This window comes from Orycteropus afer, unplaced genomic scaffold (assembly GCF_000298275.1).
Source record: "Orycteropus afer afer isolate SDZICR_OR568_19922 unplaced genomic scaffold, OryAfe1.0 scaffold00291, whole genome shotgun sequence".
NCBI classification, from domain to species: domain Eukaryota; kingdom Metazoa; phylum Chordata; class Mammalia; order Tubulidentata; family Orycteropodidae; genus Orycteropus; species Orycteropus afer.
This window is the reverse complement of record NW_006921878.1, coordinates 2,987,917-3,010,528: the sequence shown is the minus strand read 5'-3', so window position 1 is coordinate 3,010,528 and position 22,612 is coordinate 2,987,917. Positions and strand designations below refer to the sequence as shown.

The following is a 22,612-nucleotide window of genomic DNA, read 5'->3' as shown; positions in this document are numbered from 1 at the left end:
CTCATAGCAACCCTTTTAGGACCAAGTAGAACTGGCCCATGGGGTGTCTTTTTATTATTATTTGTTAATTGTTTATTTTCCAAGAGAAACTGTTCCTTAGCCCCACAGTCACGTTTCATAGTCCAGGAACATAGGGCAGTGGCAGTTTTCCTGGAAGTCCATGCACAGAGACTCTTCACGTTCCACAGTCACTTGTACTCTGAAAGGCACCAACTTTCCTCACCTCAGAATGCTTCGTGGAATCATAATTTCTGGGGGAATCTGCATATGCCTTCTTTTTTGCTTCCTCTGCTGCAGACTTAGAGAGCTGCGAACCCCAGGGACATAACGAGTGCTCCAGTGACAGGAGTTCACATACTCTGGGCCAGACGGCCTTGCATCTGAGGTTTAGCCAGACACTGGAAGGCATGGGGGCTGGCTTCCCTCAACACCAGTGTCCTTCCGGCTGATGGAGAAATGGCCCCAGAGGGTTTCCAAGGCTAAATCTTCACAGAACCAGACTGCCTCATCTTCCCCCCTGTGAGCAGCTGGGGTTTGCAACACCAACCTTTTGGTGAGCACGCAAATGTTTAGCCACCGGGCCACCAGAGGTCCTAGTTTAGTGAAAATACCATCCTGTTAACACCTCCCACTAATGGAATGAAAAAAGATTGCTTACTTGATTTTTTTCGAAAACAGGTTTATTGAAATGTAATTCACATACCATGCAATTTACCTTTTTAAAAATTAGTTTTAATTCATTAGTTTTTAGTGTATTCCTGGAATCATGCAACTAGCACCCCAAAAAGAAACCATGTACCTATCGGTCATTCCCTATCCCCCTCCCCCCAGCTCCTGGCAACCACTAACCTATGTTCTGTCTCTGGATTTTCCTACTCTGAGCGTTTCATACAGATGGAAGCATATGCTATGTGGCCTTTCGTGTCTGGCTTCTTTGATTCAGCGTCATGTTTTCAGGGTTCATCTATACTACAGCATGTATGGGACGTCATTTACACGTGACTGAGTAACATTCCACTGTGTGGGTCAACCACCATCTGTTGTGTTTATCCACCATCTGTTGATGGACACATGAGTTGTTTCCACCTTTTGATGATTGTGGACAGTGCTGCAGTGAACACTGGTGTCCACGTAGCTATTAAAAAAAAAAAAAAAAAAAAAACTCAGTTCCGTTGAGTCGGTTTGAGTCCCTGTCTTCAGGTCTTTTGGGCATAGACTGAGAAGTGGAGTTGCTGGGCTGCTCAGTTGACATTGAAATGCTGTTGTGCACATCTCGAGAGCAAAGGCCAGCACCTCCCTGTTTCCTGTTGCCCTCACCTCACAGCCTCCCACCCTCTCCCCTTGCAGCTGATTCACCTGGAGATCAAGCCAGCCATCCGAAACCAGATCATCCGGGAGTTGCAGGTTCTGCATGAGTGCAACTCCCCATACATCGTGGGCTTCTACGGGGCCTTCTACAGCGATGGGGAGATCAGCATCTGTATGGAGCACATGGTGAGTGTGCTGGGTGTTGGGGAAACCTAGGCAAGGCTTCTCTGGGACCACTAGGACAACTATTTTTTTTTTTTTAAATTACTAATTTTAAAAAGTGTTTTTGGTGAAAATACACATAACAAAGCATATTCCTGTTCCACAGTTTCCCTGTGTGCAATTACCTGATGATTCCCGGCCTCTGGTGTGTCATCATTTTCCCTCTCTCTGTCAGTATTGCTTCGCCACTGTTAATCAGACTCTCTGCCTCTTAAAGTTCTCATCTGTGTTTTCGAGTTGCTATCATCCATTCAATGTTGTATTGGTTATTCTTTATAAGAGCACAGTGCTCAAGCTGAACATTCTTTATAAGGTGAGCTAAACTGTGGCTGAGGTCAGAGACCATCTTATGGGAGAGTTGCAGCCTAAAGCTTAGGCGGTGGTCTGGGGTTCGTCCCATCTCAGTGTGCCCAGCAAATCTGGTTTCCAAGAAGAACTTGAAGTTCTAGGACAGCTATCCCGCTCGTGACTCACTGTACGAGCACAGGATATAAAATTCACGTAGGACAGAAGGATGTCCAGTACAAAGGAGATCTTCCTGCCTGTCCTCAGAGTCCCTACTAAGGAGGTGACAACTGTCAATTCTTCCTAAAAGGACCCTTCTGGAGACAGTCAGTGCTGTGTGGAGGCACACAGAGGTTCCTTTCGTTTTCGACCAGGGCTTTCAAAGTGGTTCTAAACATTTCCATCATGGCTGTGGAAACAGTGGCAGTGTATACGTTGCATAGCAACCAAATCTCTTGTGTGACAAGATTTTGACCAGAGTAGGAAAAGAGCAGTGGCACCTTGCTCAAGGATGGCGGCCGACCATGCCACAATGGAGAGTGACACACATTGAGTGGCATGGTCGGCTGCCATCTTTGAACAGGTTACTGCTGCTGCTTCCTACTTGGGTCAGAACCTATCACACACGAGATTTAGTTACTGGGCAGCATGTACTCTGCCCTTGCTTGCATCAGCCATGATTAAACCCTTTCAAACCAGTTTGAAGCCTTGTTTTAAACCCTTGCTCTCAGCTTTTGCACTTGATATGTCATGGGAATCATCCTCTCAGCTTGCTTATAGTGGTCGTGTGCCGTTGAGTTGATTCCAACTTAGAGTGACCCAGTGTGACAGTAGAACTGCCCCTAGGATTCCTGGGCTGTCATCTTTGTGGAAGCCGACCCCCAGGTCTTTGACCCGTGGAGCCACTGGGTAAGTTTGAACTGCTAACCTTTCAGCTGGCAGCCGAGAGCTTAATCATGGCACCACCAGGGCTCCTTCGAGAGCTGTTGCCATCTTTTTACCCAGTGTGTAGCGTTCCACTGTGGACATGGATCTGTTTGATCATTTACCAAACACTCCCTTGTTAGTAGACATGTAGGTGGTTTGACATTTCTGCCGAAATTTTTAGAAGTGAAAAGGCTGGGTCCAAGGTATATTCAGTTAAAAGCATTATTGATATTTCCATACTTCAAAGAAACTGTCTGAAGCAGTGGTGGCTCACTGGTGGGAGTCTTACCTTCCAGGCTCCACTTCCGGCCAGCGTGCCTCATGCACAGTCCCCACCCGTCCGTCTGTGGTGGCTGCATGTTGCTGGGATGCTGGATAGGTTTCAGCAGAGCTTTCAGACTGAGATGGACCGGGAAGAGAGGCCTGTTGATCAGTTTCCAGACATCGGCCAGTGAGACTGTTCGAGCTGCGACCAGTCCCAGGGACAGTGCAGGACCTGGGAGTGTGTGGTTCCATAGAGCAGGGGAGGGTGTAATGAGTTAGGGGCCAACTCGACAGCACCTAACAACAACAAGGAGACTGTAGCAGTCTGAGGAACTTTCTTGATGTTACTTGCACACACCTCCCAGCTCAGATCTGTGGGGTTAGCATCTCCAGGCTGGGGCACGGGCACTCTCTTGTTTTTAAAGTGCCCCAGTGGGTTCCGAGGTGCCCCCTCATTAAGAAACTCTGGTTTTGAAGCTTAGAAGTGGGTAGGATGGAGCATAACAAAAGCAGAAGTGGTCGGGGCTGAAGGCCCTGAGAGGAAATGCCACTGACCCTGTGTGAAACCGAATTCATCAGGTGTGCCCATCTCGGAGGGGCCCAGGCCTGCCGGCACCCTTGCAACACCAGGAGGCACACACGTTGGTTACACCCTGAAAATGCGCCGTCACCTTGGACGATTTTGTAACAGGCAGGAAATGAATTTGAGCAAGCGTCCCACAAGGAATACCCCATGAGCAGGCGGCATGGTGCAAGAGAGCTCTGGTGTGGGTGTGAGAAGGCATCCCTCCCCTTTGTGCCTGGCCCCAGCTTAGCCAGGTGGTCCCAAGTCAGGCCTTGCTTGTCACCTCGGGGAGGGAATCCTATCCGCCTACCTTCCTCTCAAAGTGATTGCACAGACAGAAATCAAAGGGAGAAGAAAGGACCTGGAAGTACTTTGTGGTCTGCAGTGTGCTCCTGACGTTGAAAGGGGCCACCTGTCACCCCTGACACCCTCCTCCCAGCTCTCAGTGAAGACAGTCGACTCAGAAGCTCTGCTGGTGCCCCTAAGCAGTGACTCATCTTTGTTGCTAGGGTTGAACTCAGCCCTGGAAGGCCCCTTCTGTCCCTGTGCAGAGAAAGGGAGCAGCCCCTCCTGGCCCCCTCACCCCTCCCCTGTTCTGGGTGAGTTTAAAGCCATGCTGTGTGGAGCAGCTGTGCACCCTGCCAGGGCCAGCATGCCCCTCTGGGACATAGGAGAAGAAGGCTCACAAGTCTGTATGTTTGTGGCCCCAAGAAACGAAACCAAAGCCTTTGCCATCAAGTTGACCCCGACTCACGGCACCCCCGTGTCTGATAGGGCAGAACTGCTCCATGGGGTTTTCTCGGCTGTCATCTTTATGGAAGCCACTCACCAGACCTGTCTCCCGTGATGCCCCAGGTGGGTTTGAACAGCTAACATTTCCGTTAGTTGATTGCAGATTGCTTGCTCCACCCAAGGACCTGTTTATCACACACATCCTCTAAACACCCAAGTCAGTTTTCTGGTTCAGTTTTGTACGTGGGCAGTAGGGTGTGTATGTAATGCACGCAGAGAGTAATTAGGTATGATCTGCATTCCCACAGTCTCTACCAGTAGGGTGTCTGATTTAAAAAAAAAAAAAAGGCAGTGGTTCTGAAGTACAGGGTGAGCCTTGATGTGTGAAACATCCTGGGTAGGGAAGGTAGCATCTACTTTAAAGGGTGAGAATACAGTGACATTAAAGTGAGGAGCCATAAAAAACTTAAACCAGTTGTCTTCCACTCACCATTGACTCATGGCAGCCCCACATATGTCAGAGCAGAACTGTGCCCTGTGGGATTTTCGGTGGCTGGTTTTTTGAAGGCAGGTCACCAGGCCTTCCTTCCGAGGCACCTCTGGAGCACTGATTGGTCTGAATGCATTCCTGGAAGAACTCCGGGTGTGGACAGTAGAGAAGTGGGCTGTAGAGAGCTTATGACGACGCAGGGGCTGCTATGGGTATTTCTTGTGTCAGATCTGTTGAAGCATACACTCCCTGCTTTGCAACAGTGAAAATTCAGACATGTCCGTCAGTAAGCAGTGATCACAGAGAGGATCCTGGGCTGCCCTGCAGCAGGAAGATGAAAATGGCACACGTGTTCCGTACGAGGAGGTGTGCGGTGGTGCAGTGAATGACTTCATGTGGCGCTTCAAGCCATGGTCTCTGTGACTTCCTCCATGACTGGGTGGAGCTATGTAAATGTGAGGTGCTTGTGGCCCACCAAGGACATTGATTGGGTAGTTTGCTAATAATGTCAATAAGATGCATGGCACCCTTGTGGGGGTGGGACTGTGCAAATAAGGTGTATGGAACCCCATTGTGGGCATTGGTAGGTTTTGCCATCATGCTCGGCTTAAAATGGCCATCCCAGAGGCAGAAGGGGGAGCTCATTGCCATGAAGAAAGAAGAGCCAGGAACGGAGTGTGTCCTTTGGACCTGAGATCCCTGTGCTGAACCTCTCTGACCCAGGAGACAGAGACAGTGGAACCAAGAGACTGGCACGAGACAGCGGTGAGTACCTCAGGCAGAAAGCTTTGCAGCAAAGTGGGGTGCCTTCCTGGGCACCTCTCAGCAGAGCTAAGAGAGCTCTGTAACACTTGCCCAAGCAGGGCAGAGGCCAGAGAGAAGTGTGCCTGTGGTGCTGCAGGGACGAGGCTGTCCTGATTGAAGAACCGTATCCTGCCATGTTCCTGATCCTAATTGTAACCTGTTACTTCACTAATAAACCCCATAATCATGAGTACTGTCTGAGTTCTATGTGGCCATTGCAACGGATTACTGAACCCAGCAGAGAAATAGAGTGTGCTGTGGGAGGGACGATTGGTGTCAGAGTTGGTAGAAGGGTTTCAGCGTGGTGGCACATCCAGCCTCCACCTCCAGCCTTGGGGTGTTGCTGCTCATGGTGGTTCTCTCTGCCCCTCATGAAGTTAGAGGAGGTCAGATGACCTCTATGCCCTCTTTGCAAAGTGAAATGAAAAGTACATATACTCGGGAGATCCTCAGGAGACGTTACTAAGTAAGGACAAAAGCAGGTAGCAGAGAGTGCACACAATATGGGGCATTTATGTGTGTTTTAAGTCTCTGTTTTTCTCTGTTTATGGATGTATCTGTAAGGGCCTGGAAGGACCCGGAGAATGCAGCCACGCCTCAGTCCAGCTGAGTCCAGGAAGTGGAGCTGCTAAGGGCCAGGTTACTCACCTGCACTTGAATTCTGCATAAGAAAAAAGAATTTCTGTGCAACATGAAAATACAATATAAAGAACGCAAAAATAGCTAACAATCGTATCTGGTGTCGTATAAGGAGGAACCCTGGGGTCACAAAAGGCCGAGTTGCAGTGTCTCCTGTTCCACATCCTGTCGCTGTGACTTGAGTAAGAAAGATACTTACCTGCCAAACTCTGGTGTTAGCTGTACATCAGTGGTTCTCAGTGAGGGGTGATTGTGCTCCCAGGAGACCCTGGACGATGTCTGGGACATCTGTGGTTGTCAGGACTGAGGGCGGGTGCTGTGGCATCGAGTGGGTAGAGACCAGGGCTGCTGCCCAGCACTGTACGGTGCACAGGACGGCCCACTCTGGAGCAGGGTCTGCGCGTGCCAGCAGTGCGGGTGCGGGCCTCTAACGCCGATGCTCATCGGCCTGCCTGCAGGGCTTTTCTGCACTGGGATGCTCCCACCCGGGCCTCCCACAGTCGTACAGAGACTGCACATCCTCACTCAGCCAACACTGCCCCTCCAGGAAGTGTCAGAATAAGAGGGGGTTATAGTCAACACATTTTTTTCTTAATTCTTTTAAGGCTTGTGGCTAAGACAAAAAAGAAGACTGCAGGGGCTTCCCAGAAGGCACCCTCTGCTGTGAGCTTCTCAGCATTGCCCACACCCTGCCTGCCCTGGTAGGCCTCATCACAGCGGCTGCAAGCTAGTCACCACCGTCCCTCAGGGTGCACTGGTGTCCTTGCGACCCCCATGGCCTTTCTCACTGAGCACAGAAGGGCCCAAGATGGAGATCCAGATGCCCCGACTGTGGGTTTCCCCACCCTCTCCCCGCAAGGGAGCAGGCCATTGTGAGTGTCCCAGACGTATGTTTGGGTCCTGCCACTACCATGTACTCTCCCAAGCCTCGGAGTCCACTCTGTCAAGTCAGTGTCGTGAGGGGGCAGCTCAGGAGACCCGTGTTAGGTGTCTGGCTGTGGTCAGATCTTGGATGGCACCTTGGTGTTGCGAGAATGTTTCTGGAAAGCCCCATCTTGTGTAAGGCCCCTGGGCCTGGGGCAGCCACTGCCTGTGTTTGGGTGTCCAGCTCTGTTGCAGGGCAACCTCACACAAGACACTTTATTTCTGTGTCATTTGTTGATTACCTTTGGTGCCACACCTGGGGTGGGCTGGGGATTTGGGGGTGACTCCTCAGCATCTTTGGTGCATACGCCTGTGTCATGGAGAGTGGACTAGAAGCCTAAGGGCAGGGCAAGGTCTGCCTTCTCCCGAAGGAAGCAGCCGCTCACGTTCAGCTGCAGCACGCGAGTCCTACAGCCATTAGATCCCCATCTTCCTGCTGTCTCCCGCCAGGGAGGCGCAGGGCCTGTCCTCTGCCAGGTGTAGAGAAGTCAGGTCATGGCCATGAGCACAGAAGCTGTGGGGGTCCCAGTGAGCAGCCATCCTGCCCCTGCCTTTGCTCACGCTCTCTTGCCCACTGAGGCCTTGCAGCATGTTGATTGCACACAGGCCCATGGAACTGGCTGGGCCCTCAGGTCCAACGTGTTTATATTCCCTCTGATCCCCAGCCCAGAAGCTTCTGTGTGGCCCAGACAGGGCAGGCAGGCAGCTGTGGGGCACACAGCTGGGGCCCTGGGTCCTGCCTGCCACCGACCGCCGAGCTGGTGTCAGGAAGCTGAGTCACAGGACTGGCAGGACGGTCTGTTCCGGGAAGAGACACATACGTGAGAACGGCACCAGCATTGTGGCTCTCCTGCCTTCCCATTTCCTGGTGGCCCTGGGAGCAGCTGCCGGGCCTGTATGTGGCCCGGCCTCTGTTTCCTGCCGGGGAAATGGCACAGCATCTTGCAGAGGCCAGGCCGTGCTTCGCTCACTCACCTGCCATGCTGGTGTCGGCTCAACTTGGCTGGGCCCTGAAAGCGGCACTGTTGGTTCACACCAACAACTGAAAATGGTTTGCTCTTTTCCTTTCTCTGGGCCCCTAGGACGGAGGTTCCCTGGACCAGGTGTTGAAAGAAGCTAAGAGAATTCCGGAAGAGATCCTTGGGAAGGTTAGCATTGCGGTAAGTACATAACCTCGCCTGCTGAGCCCTGTGTGCCCTAGTTCTGCTCCTCACCCCCATTCTGCAGGGATCTGTGCTTTCTCCTGCCTTCCATGTGGCTGGGGTGCAGAGCAGCATGAAGTCAGTGGTGTGCGTGCGTGTTGCCTACCCTGGAGGGGCTGCCACTCCCATCTCCCACTGTGAAGGGACTCTGAGCCAGGGGTGTCCCCTTTTGGGTCCTTGAGTTCCCCATCTGCCAAGTGAAGACACTAGGTCTTGAGATCCTCCCTCGCCCGGGCCTTGGAACAGCCCTGGGGGTGTGGTGGTGGCTGCTGTACCAAGCTCCTCTCCGTTGTATGGTGGGCAGGCATTCCTGTCCAGTCACAGCCAGGGCCCTGTGGTCTGGGCAGCTGCAGAAGTGTGTTGAGAAGGTGGTTGAAGGGAAAATCCGGGGTGGGGGTGTAGTGCTACCATGACCTCTGACCACCCCCCTCTCACTGTCAGGAAATGTGCTTTCGGGCCTGGGGACAGGGCACGGCCCTTGGCTTTCCTGGTTCCCAGCTGGCACTGAGGTCTGGGCAGAAGGTATTGCTTCTCTGAACCTTTCTGTCGCTGCCTGTGTAATGGGGTAACCCTGACCTGCCTTGCATAGGTGTGGGCACAAACAAGATGATGGGCCATGGTGGTTGGTGTGGTGCCGGGCCCGTGGTACCTCAACCCTGGAAGCCACCATTAGGACCATCACTTTTACCATCATTTCATTCCATGGGTGGACCCTCCAGACCCTTCAGCCTAGTGGAGCTCAGCACTCAGCCCATAAGTAAGCCCACTGCCCACGGGCCCCAGTGTACCCTCACTGGCTGTGACTGGGGGCACTGCATAGTTCTGTGTGCCTAGCCCCCTCCCTTTAGCCCAGAGGTGTGCTACACCTGCCTCGTAGGGGAAGTTGTGTAAGCCTGTGAGTCGTATGTTACGGCCGGGGCAGTGGTGGCCCAGTGGTGGAAGCCTTACCTTCCACACAGAGACCTGAGTTTGATTCCTAGGCAGTGTATCTCACGTGCAGCTAGCAGCCGTCTGTCACTGGGGGCTTATGTGTTGTTGTGACGCTGAATAGGCTTCAGTGGAGCTTCCGACGTGAGACAGACCAGGGAGAAAGGCCTGGGGACCAGTTTCTGGTGATTAGCTGAAGGAAGCCTGTGGATTGCAGTTCCGGTCTGACACTTGCAGGATCACCATGAGTCAGGACCCACTCAGTGGCAGCCAGCCACACATATACAGTGGACTCTTGTTGCCATAGTGACTGTATCCTATAACATCCCAACGGACACCGAACCTGCTTTGTGCACCTGACCCCGCCAGCACTTCGGCGACTCAGATTTTTCCCGCCCTGTGCATATGCTCGTCTGCCAATGCCTGGGAAAGCCCTTGAGTCTCAACTTTGGGGTACCAAGTACCTTGCAGCAAGTAGGTGAGCTCATAGACACGGACTCCATGAAGAATGACCACCGACTGCGCGTCAGGCCCTTGGCACCGTGCCTGGCACGTGGTACCATCACTGGTCTGGGCGTCGGTCTGCTATTCCTACTTGCTTACTCACATACACAGACACACACACACATGTACACGGAGTGAGTTGCACTCAGCATAAGTGCAGGTCCACTGACTTGTCCCAGCTACCATGCTTCCTCAGGCCTGGCTGGGGCCTCGTACGCTGACCCTGTCCCTGCTCCTGCACAGGTTCTCCGGGGCCTGGCGTACCTCCGGGAAAAGCACCAGATCATGCACAGAGGTAAGGGGGTCACAGACCCCCCCCCCAGCCGGGTGGAGCCTTGGGTCCCGGCACCCTCCCAGTGGAGCGGGTCATGTGTGGTGGGCAGGTGGGCCCGAGCCCCTTGGCCTCTGTGGTCACCTGCAGCTGGCTCTCTTCTCAGATGTAAAGCCTTCCAACATCCTGGTCAATTCCAGAGGGGAGATCAAGCTGTGTGACTTCGGGGTGAGCGGGCAGCTCATTGACTCCATGGCCAACTCCTTTGTGGGGACACGCTCCTACATGTCGGTATGTTTCTCAGGAGGGGAGTGGTGTCCTGTGTCACACTCCCCCCTTTGCAACCAGCTTCCCCGTTTCCAGTCTGCACTTTGCACACCCTGTGCTTTGCCGATGAGTTCTGTCCTGCTGCTGATGTCCTTACCCTGTCCAAACTCTCACGCTCACAGTCTTCTCGCTTAGGGTTTTGTCTCTCTGGCAGAAGCGTGGCTCCTTTCTACTAGTAGTGGGTGGTTGAGGTTGTTGGTTACTTTGGGAAGAAACTCTGGTGGTGGAACCATTAAATGCTGATCTCCTAACCAGAAGGACCTGCCCAGCACTCTACAAGAGAAAGACCTGGTAATCTGTTCCCGTAGACAGTACAGCATGGAAAACCTTGTGGAACAGTTCCGCTCTGTCACGTAGGGTCGCTGTAAGTCAGAATGAACTCGATAACACCCACCAACAACAGTTAATTTTGGAACCAGCAAGTTGGCTCTCATGTACCTTAGAAAACTATTGAGCCACCAGAGTTCCTAGGTGGTGGCACAGACATTAACACATTTGGCTGCTAACTGAAAGGTTGGAGATTCAAACCCAGCCAGAGGCACCTCAGAAGAAAGGCTTGGTGGTCTGCTTCAGCAACATCAGCCCCTGAAAACCCGGTGGTGGAGCACGGTTCTGCTCTAACACGTGGGGTCACTATCAGTGGATCCGCTGGACAGGAACTGATTTGGGTCTGGGTTTGAGTTTCCTGCTGGGTGTCTAGAAGCTGGTTGAATTGATTCTGTAAGCACATGGTCTCCAGGTGGCTAGGAACAAGGAGTCGGTGCCGTCTGTTTGGGGCCAGCTGTCCCTGTCCACAGCACTGAGAATCTCGGGCCTCAGAGCAGCCCCTGCCAGTGTCAGCACAAAGCCCCTCCCATCCCAAAGTCCTGTCAAGCATCAGGGGTGAGCAGGAGGAGGAGGTGGGGCTGCCAGGGAAGGGAATGATACCAGGTGCTGCCCTCTGACCCCACACACACCCATTTGCTGCCTAGCGGCTCCAGGTGCCAACTCCCATTCCCCCAGCATCTCTCTCTGTCTCACTGACAGCCGGAGCGCCTGCAGGGTACCCACTACTCTGTGCAGTCGGACATCTGGAGCATGGGCCTGTCATTGGTGGAACTATCCATTGGAAGGTACCCCATCCCCCCGCCGGACGCCAAGGAGCTGGAGGCCATCTTTGGCCGGCCCGTGGTCGACGGGGCCGAGGGAGAGCCCCACAGCATCTCACCACGGCCGCGGCCCCCCGGACGCCCCATCAGTGGTATGGCCTGAGTCTGGGATGACTGCTCTGGGCAGGCGGTGACCTCCGTCCAGGGACAGCAGCTGCCTCCCCTGGCCCCTGTCTACACCACCTGCCCCTGGGTAGAGCTGGTTGGTCAGCAGTCCTCAGACAGTCCCAGGATTGCTGGTGACAGACAGATCTGAAAGTGGCGCCCCAGAGCTGCACCTGTTGCTGCCAGCTGGAAAGATCCGGAAACAAGCTCCCAGGCCAAGCCTCTGGTTGGCTTGTTTTCCCATTTTATCTTGAAAATGTTCAAACCAACAGCAAAGTCAGTGAACATCAGTGGGTGTCACCATCAGCATTGTGCCCTGTTTGAAGCAGGCTCTAAAAGCCTCGGAAAATTCTTCCACCTTTGGTTTGGAATTTGCTCAGGTGGCTCATTGGATTTGGCCTCAGCACACACTCCCACAGAAAGCACAGTTTGGGAGAGTCGGGCTGGGGGTGCAGCTGGGCCCCTGGAGAACCTTCCAGCATGTAGAACAGCCGCCTCGGGGGGTGGAGCTCCCTGACCCTAGAGATGGTCAAGCTGGGACACATTGGCTACTTTGGGGATGGTGTAGAGAGGAAGTGGCGGCTTACTCTTAGTTAGGTGACAGGAAGAGGGTTGGGTGAAACTAGAGTCCAGAGGACCCTGTGGTCAGCTGGGGGCTCATAACTGTCTTTATTAGTCTCCTGTCCTGGACATTTCACACGATGAAGTCACTCAGTGCTTGGCCTTCTGTGCCTGGATCCTTTCGCTCAGCACAGCGTGTGCAAGGTTCATGCGTGTCATGTGTGAGTCATTGTTTCACTCCTGTTTATGGCTGAATAGTAGTCCATGTGTGGATGCCATGTCAGGTGATCAGACCATAGTTTTCAAGCTAGGTGCTTGAGGTGCCTTGATTGTGTCCCAGAGACAGACCCTGCCACTCTTTCTTCTCTGCCCTGCACCTCCCTGGCCCTGGCCCTGGCCCTTGTGCCTATTTCAAGTCGGGCAGGAGACGAAAGTCCAAGCTGACCAGCTGCAGCAAGGATGGGTCAGCCACCCCCGGCTCAGCCATCTACCCACAATGACATTTGGGGCCTCTGCTGTGATTGCCAGCTGCTCCTGCAGGGTCATACACCGTCTTTGCAGCCAGCACGCTGTCCTGGCCTACCCTGCCCACCAACAAACGAGGGGTTACAAGTTTGGCATACTCTGGGACCAAGCCCATGCCAGATGGAGGACTTCTCAGAAACAGTCCCATGCTTGGGTTGGCGCTTTTGTTTTGTTTTGTTTTAATTCACCAGAGGCTTGGGGAGAAGAGGCTTTCCCAGGGCAAGACACTTGGCAGCACTGCCAGCCTGGGGAGCTGTGGTCCAGTGTCGCTCGAGTGTATTTTCTGCCTGGCCTGGGCTGGAGCTGAGCTGGGCAGAGCAGTCAGTCTCGCAGTCTGTGTGACCCCTGTGCGTTTTGTTGTTGGTTGTCACATTAGCATACTTACACCACCAGAAAGCCTGCCGTTTCATAGTGGAACAATGTGGTAAAGGACAGCAACGTTGGTTTTACAACGTGAGGAATGCAGCCAGTGTCACTAAAAACATTGTTGAATTGGCAAATGGCCTATTATATGTACTTTTTACCACAATTTGAAAAGTTGGCCATTTCAACCATCTTTGTGCGTGTAGCTCAGTGCCGTGAATTACATTCACCACGCTAGGCCACCACGGCCTCAAGTTCCATGAGTTCTCTGTCACCCTGAGCAGGGACTTCCCACCCTTCCGCTTCCACTCCCACTCCCGTCCCCCAGCCCTGGCAACACTGCCCCATTCTGTCCCCACGGCCTTGCCTGTTGTAGGGTTTTGTGTAAGTGGAGTTGCACACTAGTCATCTTTCAGTTGTGTATGACATACAACGACACACCTTGACAGTGTTTGTGTATGGTTCCCTGTTAACACTAGTGTCTGTCACCTTGTTGAGCCATCACCCTTATCTGTTCCCAAATTGCCCGTTGCCCTCACCACAAGCTGAGTGTCCTCTAAGTAATGAGTCGGTCTGTGTCCCCCGGCCCCTGCTAACCATGAATCAGCTTAGGTCTCTGCACATTTGCCTGCTCTGGGTGCTCCACAAACATGGGCTCGTACAATCTGTCCTTCTGTGACTGGACTTCTTTTGCTCAGCATAGTGTGGTCACGGGCCACCAGTGTGGCGTGCAGCAGGACTTCATTCCTTTTTGTGGCTGAGTAATACTCCATTGTGCACATACGCCACGTCCCCTTGCTGCTGACAGCTCTCACCCTATGTTTGCTTTTCTCCCGCGTAGGTCACGGGATGGACAGCCGGCCTGCCATGGCCATCTTTGAACTGCTGGACTACATTGTGAATGAGGTCAGTGCCAGGCGGTCCCGCCCCCGCCTCATACGTGGTGATTTAGTCACCCCTGCTGGGACATTTCCTTTGTGCCTGGCGCTGCCCCTGGCACGTAGCTTTAAGAACAGAACTTCCTGTCTCACAGGTTGGGAGCCCAGGAATCTGAGCTCAGGCCATAGGCAGGACTGGGTTCATGCTTGCGCACTAGCTCTCTTGCTTTAGGGGAAGCTCCCAGGCTCCTTCCGCTTCTAGCAGCCACAGCAGTCCTTGGCACTCTCCGGCTCCTAGATGTGTCTGAAGCTTCCATCTGTGTCCCCTGTATATGTATGTCTGTCCTGCTTTTTGTTTAGAAGACACGGATCAGAAGGGATTGGCTTAGGACCAACCCTACACTGCATGGCCCCATGAACATAACCCAACCCATCGCTGTCAAGTTGGATCCAACTCATAGCCACCCCTCCTTGTGTTTCCGAGGCAGTATCGCTATGGAAGTAGATTGCCCAACCTTCCTTCCGAGGACTAGCTGGTGGTTTGAACCGCCACCCTTTTGGCTAGCAGTCAAATGCCTTAGGCACTAAGCCACCAGAGCTCCTATGAACATAACAGTAGAAAGCAAACCCACTGCCGTTGTGTCAATTCCGACTCACAGCACCTCTAGAGGACAGAGTGGAGCTGCCCCACAGGGTTTCTCATGGAGCAGCTGGTGGCTTTGAACTACTGATCTTTTGGTTAGCAGACCAGTGCCTTAAGCACTGTGCCACCAGGGCGCTTCAACATAAAACAACAACAATAAAAACCTATTTCCAGGCTAGGAAATAGGACTTCAGCTTAGCATCTGGGGGACATAGTTCAACTATAACAGATAATGTTTCAAAGACAGAATATTCGACAGTCAGACTAGATTTTGGGGACGAGCATGAGGTTGGGAGAGCCTAGGCCATTCTTTTCAATAGGAGGCAGTGAGGTGTGAAAATACACCCCCTTCCTTCCTCCTGCCCTGCACAAGTCCACTCCCTCCCCAGGGGGACTTTTTTTTTTTTTTAATAAAGACAAACCCAGAATTTCTAACACTATCCCCTCCCTCCAAGTCCAGGGACTGTGGGTACCTGTGAACCTATAGGTAGGGGTCCAGGCACCAAACTCCCCACACATGTATCTGGAAGCTTCCCTCATATACACATACACCTGGAAGCGTCCGTCACACGCAGCACACACCCGGAAGCTTCCGCCACCCTGTCTCCCCGCACCTGACAACTTGGCGTCAGTGTGCCTGAAGTTGTAAATAGTCGCTGCTTCCCAGGAGAAGGGACAGGTGTTGCCTTGTCCCCGGGAAGGAGCCTGGGAGAGCTGGCCGGGAGGCGGCTCGTCTTTCAGGGGCAGCTGAGGGATTGAGGGCAGGTTTGTGCTGCATGTCCACCTGTTAGTTTAGTGTGTCGAGTGTTTGCCACAGGTTCGTCTCAGTCTATCTTCAGAACGATCCCTCGAGAGGGTGCTGTTAGTATTCCCATCGTGCAGAAGAGTAAACCGAGGAAGACCAGCAGCCAGGGCGAGGGGGAGCGGGCCTGGAACCCAGGGCCCTCACTCTGTGCCACCTCACCCTCCTTGGTCCTTCTGTGGGCCTTGGTAGGTTTTCTGTGGCCTCTTGAAGTCCTGGAAAAGAGGGTGGCCAGGTAGCACACAACACCAAGCCCAGACCAAAGCTAGGTCACAGGTAAGAGGCACAGACCAGGTCAGTGACAACAGGGTGTGGTGGCTCCAGTGACGCAGCTCTCCTGCACCTGGCAGAGACGCCGAGGGTGGCTGCCGGGCCCCTCCCGCCTGAGTGGGCAGGGTCAGCCTCAAGACATTGGTGGCAGAGCATGGGGGAGGGAAGGCCCTGTGGCTTCTCCTAAACATTCCCTGACTCTCACCGCCCCTTCCCTGTGAAGGCTGTGCCCAGCTGGGCTCCTTGGAGTCCTCCAGCTCTCATGCCAAACCTTGGGAATGGTCACCCCTCTGTCATCCGGATCTGTAGCTCACTGCTGCTCTCATGGTGATGAGAATATTCCAGGCCTGCACAGAGGTGGGCGATCCAGACACTGCATACAGCACGGCCACGAGCATGGCTGCCTGGCCATTCACAAGGTCAGAGCTGAGCCAGAAGCCAAACTAGTTGCCACTGAGTTGATGCTGACTCACGGTGCCATTCAAGTGCCACAGCAGAACTGGGCTCCCCAGAATGTCAAGGATGGCCGAGTTATCAGAACAGGCTGCAGGCCTGCCTTCTGGGCTGCCTCTGGTAGACCTGAACCACTAACCTCTGTCAGCCGCTGAGCAGGCTCCCCGTCTGCACCCCAGGGACTCTGAGCCATAGGACAAGGTAGTGGCACCTTCGCTAAATGTCCGTGTGGCTGCCGAGAGCCCCTAGAAGAGCTGGCACTTGGTGGTCTTTAGTACGAGGACCCTGGCCCTGCCTTCTCCACGGGTGCAGTTCCGTGTGCCCAGCAGACAGGCAGAGCCAGGCGGGACCCTCCCTGCCTGAGTCTGTCTGCATGTCCAGATGAGCACGAACCTGCACTCCTTACCACGACCACACCTTGTACCCCCGTGAGAGCCTGGCACAGAAAGTTCCAGAAGAACCAAAGTACACCCGCGTCAGGGAGGTGGCCATGCCTGCTGGGTGGGCATCAGAGGCAGGGAGGCTGCCAAGAGTGAGAGCAGGTGCTACCCTCAGCTTCCTGCAAGGTCACTGCCTCTCGGAACAGTGAGGGGCTGGGTGGGGCTCTCCCCAGCAGAGGGCCACACGCTTACTGCACATGGAGGAGTGGGAAATGCCTGCCCAGGTGGTTCCAGAGCCTTGAGCTGATGGCCCCCCTCCCATCTCTCCCACAGCCTCCCCCGAAGCTGCCTAGTGGTGTCTTCACCCAGGACTTCCAGGAGTTTGTAAATAAATGGTGAGTGCCCTGCAGACCCCCAGTGCCGCCGAGGTGGGTGGGCTGGACATCTATAGCCTGAAACCCCACTGCCTCCCAGGCTGGCTGGTCACCAACTCAGCCAACCCACACCCACCCAGTGACTTAGAAGGGCACTGCTTCCCGGCCCTAGGTGGGGACAGAAGTCCTTCGAGAGCTGCCAGAAGGGTTTGTAGGGATGGCTGTTGCACAGAACCCAGAGTGCAGCTGGTTCCCACACACAAACACCTGTCAGCAGAGGCCCCAACCTCCAGTCCCCAGGTCCTGTCACCCACCAGCTTCCAGAAGAAGCTTCCAAGCAGGTTTCTGAGCAGTCGCTGGCTGCTCTTAACCCTTGGACCAGTGGAGGCTGAGTAGCATGTCTGGCGTGGGCCCTGGGCTGCGGCCTGTGGGGGGGGGCAGTGCACTCTTGCCCCAGGGACATCAGCTGCCCCTCGGGGGCACCCGTGGTTCACCAGCACAGACATCCTTGAGGCAACTCGCTTACTACAGGCCATTGGCATGGCCCTGTAGCAGGCTCGGTCTAGAACCATCCGTTTTGTGCAGAAACATTTTCACACGTGTGTGAGGTATTGTCAGAAATACCATCTGTCCCCGAGCTGCTTCAGGGAACAGACTCTGGTTTCCTGGCTTGGGAGCAAGCCTGGGGTTTTCACTCAGGATTTGGCTGTGGTTGTTCCCAGGGTGCTGGCTAAAAAGGGGGTCGTGCATTTCCCACCCATTTCTCTTCCCCTTGTTTCCTGCCCTGCCCCTCCCTGGGCTTCACAGCCAGGCAGATCGGGTTTATGCCCCAGGGTGGGGCTGGCACAGGCTGCCAGAGTCTGCCCAGAGCACCGAGCAACCAAGCTCCCTGTCCTCCCCTTCTCTTCCTCCCACCTCACGGACCCCCAGCCTGATCAAGAACCCGGCTGAGCGTGCTGACCTGAAGATGCTGATGGTGAGTGAGGTGACAAACTGGGGCCTGGGCTGCCACTGGGCTGCTTCCTTCTTCCCTCTGCCTGGGGACCCTCACAAAGAGGGAGCACTCATCCACCCCCACTGCCTGTACTGTGCCCACAGTGAGCTCCAAGCCAGCTATGAGCAGGACACAGCAAGTGGGCCGGGGTGGAGCCAGGCCCCAAGTCCCTGGGTCTCCCTGGTCCATTAGCAGCGGAAGTGAGTTGGCCATGGGCCTCAAGAATCCTGGGAGGACAGAACGAGCCCCACTGTGCCCAGGGTGGGGCAGGTGAGGGGTTTGTCCTGTGCACTGGGTGCGTGCAGGCTGTAAGGGCATTTGGTTTCCTCACACACGTCTTGTGGGGGCTGTACTCTCGGGACCTTCTCTCCCGCCTCCCCAGTGGCTCTTCTTCATTTGCCCTAAGCAGGGTCCCACTTGTGTGCCTGGGGTGAGGTGTGTGCCAGGCGGGTGGACCCTGTCCTTGGCCAGAAGTGTTAGTCTCAGGTCCTTAACTTAAACTCACACGCTTATACATCCCTGAGAGCAAGCTGTCTGCTGACACCTTCCATAGCAGGGGTGGGGACGTCCCATGGAGCCCAGGAGCCCCGTCTTCAGACACTGCCCCCCCCAGGATGTTGTCCCCAGTTCTTTGGTTGTCAATGACCCCAGAACTACACCTTGCATCCCGTCTCATCTCACCCTGGTCCTCAGACAGCCTTTCTTCTAGTGTCCCTGAGAAGGAGACAAGGCCTGGGCTGAATGTCAGGCACAGTTCTGGCTCCGATGGCAGGACGGGAGAAGGTCTGTGGCTTAGATTTGCTGGAATCTTTTTTTTTTTAAATGCCCTTCAAGAGATTCCCACACTTCTCCCCAAGGCCAGCAGGAACCCAACTGTTTTCCAGCCTCCCCCACACTGTTCCTCCCCCACCCTACCCCCACTCCTCATCTCTTCACCTAAACCCCAGGACCTTTGCACGGATGGTCTTCTCCCTTAGAGGGCACTTCCTGTCTATCCCGGGGCTGCCAGCTTCCTGTCCTTGTGGCCCTACCTCAGCACCTCAGATAGGACCTAGGCCACCTTGCCCAGTCAGACCCCTGGTTAGTGGCAGCGGCAGCCAGTCTGCTGCAGTTTGTGTTCCTTTGCTGTGGTCTAGAGAAAGACTGGACAGGTGCACCAGGTGGGGAGAGTGTCTGATTCTAGAAACTCCAGCACTTGGTCCAGCTCTGATGTGAAGCAGGGTCTTCAGAAGTGTGTTAAATGAGTGACATCGTGATGTGTGTTCATTGTAAAATGCGTGCATGTGAGTCACACCGATGGTGAGGTCAGGCCACCCTGTAGACACGTGCTATGAAACCTACCAGAGCTTTTGTTTCTCCCTGAACACAAAGTTGTATTTCCTGTGTACATGTCCTAGTTCCCTGGCACTGCTGTAACAGAAATGCCACAAGGGGGGCGCTTTAACAAACACATTTATTTTCTCACAGTCAAGGAGCCTGGAAGTCCAAATCCAGGGCTCCAGCTCTAGGGGAAGGCATGCATGCTCTCTTGCTTGCTCTCTGTCTCTGTGTGTCTGTCTGTCTCTGTCTCTGAAGGAAGGTCCTTGTCTCTTCTCAGCTTCTGCTTCTGGATGCTCTTCATGTGACTTGGAGTCTCTCTGGCCTCATCTCCACCTTTTTCTCGCTCCCTAATCTCTCTGTGGGAGCTCTGGTAGCATAGTGCCTAAGGCACTTGACTGCTAACCAGAAAGCTGGTGGTTCGAATCCACCAGCCACTCCTCAGAAGGAAGATGGGGCAATCTACTTCCCTAGCGATACTGCCTCGGAAACCCAAGGAGGGGTCGCTATGAATCGGTTCTGACTCAGTGGCACATAACAACAACGACAACAATCTTTCTGTATTATCTCGAAGGCTGAGAACCACCCTGCTCTGATAGGGCTGCTTAACCCAGAAACCCCAGTTCCAGGAAGGTGGGATTATGACCCCAGGGATAGGATGGGGGAGGATTTACAGCTCAAATTTTGGGGGCGCACAGTTCAGTCCATAACAGTCCACAAAGGTGATTATCTAACCAGAGAGCCACTGGGCTTGTAAATATCGTCTGTGGTCGTGCCTTCTCTCTGTAGCTGTTTCTTCTGTTACCAAGACAGCAGGGGCGCAAGTGAGTCTATTTTGCTTGGTTTTTTAACCAAACCGGCAACAATGATGACCTTTAGGAAACTCACTATGCCATTGCCCTCTCGAGCCTGCCCAGGAGGCCCCGCTGACGGCTCGCAAGGCTCTGCATCCAGGGGGCACTGTTACTGGCTGCGCGGTCTTGCGCCGTGTCTGGGATGGGCTGTGCGTCGGCTGTTGGGATCCATTCTCCGGCGTTGTCTGTTTTGATGTGTACAGTGCCTCCCCTTCTCACAAAAGATGCCCACTGTGTAACGTGGCTCATGTTTTGTGTTTTTCACTTCAAGACCTTTCCACATCCTTCCATCCAGAGCTTCCTTCTTGTCATAGCGTCACACCGTCTCGTTGTTCAGGTTTCATGGTTGCACGATCAGCCCTGCTGGCACAGGCAGGTTGTGTCCAGTCTTTCTCACGAGTCATGTAGCCGTAGTGGATGATGTCGTGGGCACGCCATTTTGCACATGGTCAAGGTTATCCATAGTACACATTTTCTGCAGTGGAGTTGCTGAGCGTTTGTGATTTTTTATAAACCTTTCCAAATTGCTCTGTGAGAGGGCTGGGCCGGCACCAGTAACAGGCCCCTGTGCAGGTCCTGCCACTGGAAGCGTGGTGGAACCAACGCTCCTACCCCCAGAGGACACAGGACGTCCATGGACAATGGTGCTCAAGTCCCTGCAGTGCAGGCAGCCCCCCGAGAGGCGCTGGCCCTGGGTCAGCGGTGCTCAGGGGACACTCCCCGTTAGCCTTGTCTTTGGGCCCTTGCTGCCACCTCCCTGAATGGTCCCAGCACACACATCCTCTCCTTTCTGGGTTTGGCCTCTCGCTCCTGTCCACAGTGTGTTTTCCAGAACCTGGGATTGGAGATACCCTTATCTCTATCTTATTCCTCTTTGTGTCCTGTGCCAGGGCCCCGGAGGCTGCTTGCCCCCCTCGTTCTGGCGAAGACCAGGGCCTGGCTGCTGACCTGCCCCTCTTCCTTCCAGAACCACACCTTCATCAAACGGTCCGAGATGGAAGAAGTGGATTTTGCCGGCTGGTTGTGCAAAACCCTGCGTTTGAACCAGCCCAGCACGCCCACGCGCACTGCCGTGTGACGGTGACACCGGGCCTTCGTCCCTGCCTGTGCCCTACCCTTCCAGCTGAAGGCAGACCAGCCCCCTGCCTTGGTGACCTGCCCCCTCACCCCAGCGGCCCCTCCTGAGGACCCACTGCTGCCCCTCCTACCTGTTGCAGTGGTGTAGCTCTGGGTTCCGGGGGTGGGTAGTGCTACTCGGGTTGTCTTCTTGGAACCTGCTTACCTAGGTTTAAAGGGGGGAAAATATGAGAAAGAAAAAGCAAATGGTGCCCATTGTATTTTCTGTTTTGTTTGGTTTAAGGGGACATTAGCCTTTGCTTCACGTATCTCTGAGTGGTGTGAATGGGGTCACCGCTGCTGCTCACCAAAAGGTTGGCATTTTGATCTGCCCACAGGCACCTTGTAAAAAAGGCCTGGCAGGCAGCTTTCAAAAACAGCTATTGAAAACGCTGTGAGCCCAGTTCTGCTCTGACCCACACAGGGTCACCAGGAGTCGGGGCCCACTGGACGGTGGCTGGTAGCTTTTGGTTCCGTACCAGGGTTGAGAAGTTTCTGAAGGGGACAGCCCTAGAGGTGACAGCCAGGTGGGGACGGGCAGGGAGAAGGATGGCGGCGGAGCCTGGCTTTGCCCTCCTCCAGCCTCGGTGCGGACTCCCAGGCAGCGGAGGGGACCGGCCCCCTCATCTCTGCCGCTTATAGGTGCACGATGTGCAGAGAAAAGCACAGCGCTGGCTCCTGGCTCTGACGCAGTCCACGTCCCCTTCACCTTCTCCAGGCCACTCATGCCCCACGGAGAGTCCAGCACCAGCAGGGCTCTGTCTCCTCTCGCCGAGCACAGCCTTCGCAGAGCAGCCTCAGCTGAGCTCAGTCGGCGCCACAGAAAGGAAGCGTTGGGTTTCCACACCGTCGGTGTGGTCGACAACCCCAGCAGATCCAGCAGATAAACCTGCACCCACCCTCTCGCAGCCGACTGATGTGGGTGGATGGCTCTCCGGGGCTCCTCTCGCAGCCCACCAATCAGGGCACTCACCGGGTGCAGTACTGGTGGCTCCCAGGGAAGCATCAGTTTTAGATTCACTGGAGGTGGAAGGGGCAGACCTCTTCCTAGGTCAGGCCTTAGGGTCCCCTCCAGACCCTCTGTTCCAGGCAGCATTTTTGACTTGCCAGGAGCATGGGGGACTAAAAACCATGGGAGACCTGGGGCCCAGCCCTTTAGGCTCCAGGGCAAAGAAGGCCCCCTCGGGGCTCCCGGGCAGTAGGAAGTGGCGGCAGGCAGGGCTGTGTCTAAGGTTTCCTCTCTGAAGATGTGAGACTAAGTGCGCTGCCCCCTTCTGTACTTCCTGACGGCTTGACACAAGCTGATACTTATCTGTGGAAGGGCTCTCAGAGGGAGCCGCTGAGGACAGCTGCCTGTGCTCCAGCAGCAACTGCTGGACCGTCCTTTTTCTTTCCTTCTCAGGCAAATCCTTCTCTTTTTGCTCTTTTATTCTGTGGA

General features: G+C 54.4%; 1 protein-coding gene across 1 annotated transcript in view; it reads left to right on the top strand.

The window, feature by feature from the left end:
• Window positions 1-21,136, top strand: part of MAP2K2 (mitogen-activated protein kinase kinase 2) — a 32,104-nt gene extending 10,968 nt beyond the window's left edge. The window contains exons 3-11 of the mRNA XM_007951036.2: window positions 1,348-1,494; window positions 8,243-8,320; window positions 10,037-10,088; window positions 10,231-10,355; window positions 11,418-11,631; window positions 13,935-13,999; window positions 16,853-16,914; window positions 17,824-17,869; window positions 21,026-21,136. Of these exons, the coding sequence (XP_007949227.1) occupies window positions 1,348-1,494; window positions 8,243-8,320; window positions 10,037-10,088; window positions 10,231-10,355; window positions 11,418-11,631; window positions 13,935-13,999; window positions 16,853-16,914; window positions 17,824-17,869; window positions 21,026-21,136 (900 nt within the window). The remainder of the gene's footprint in view (window positions 1-1,347; window positions 1,495-8,242; window positions 8,321-10,036; window positions 10,089-10,230; window positions 10,356-11,417; window positions 11,632-13,934; window positions 14,000-16,852; window positions 16,915-17,823; window positions 17,870-21,025) is intronic.
• Window positions 21,137-22,612: the final 1,476 nt, after the last annotated feature.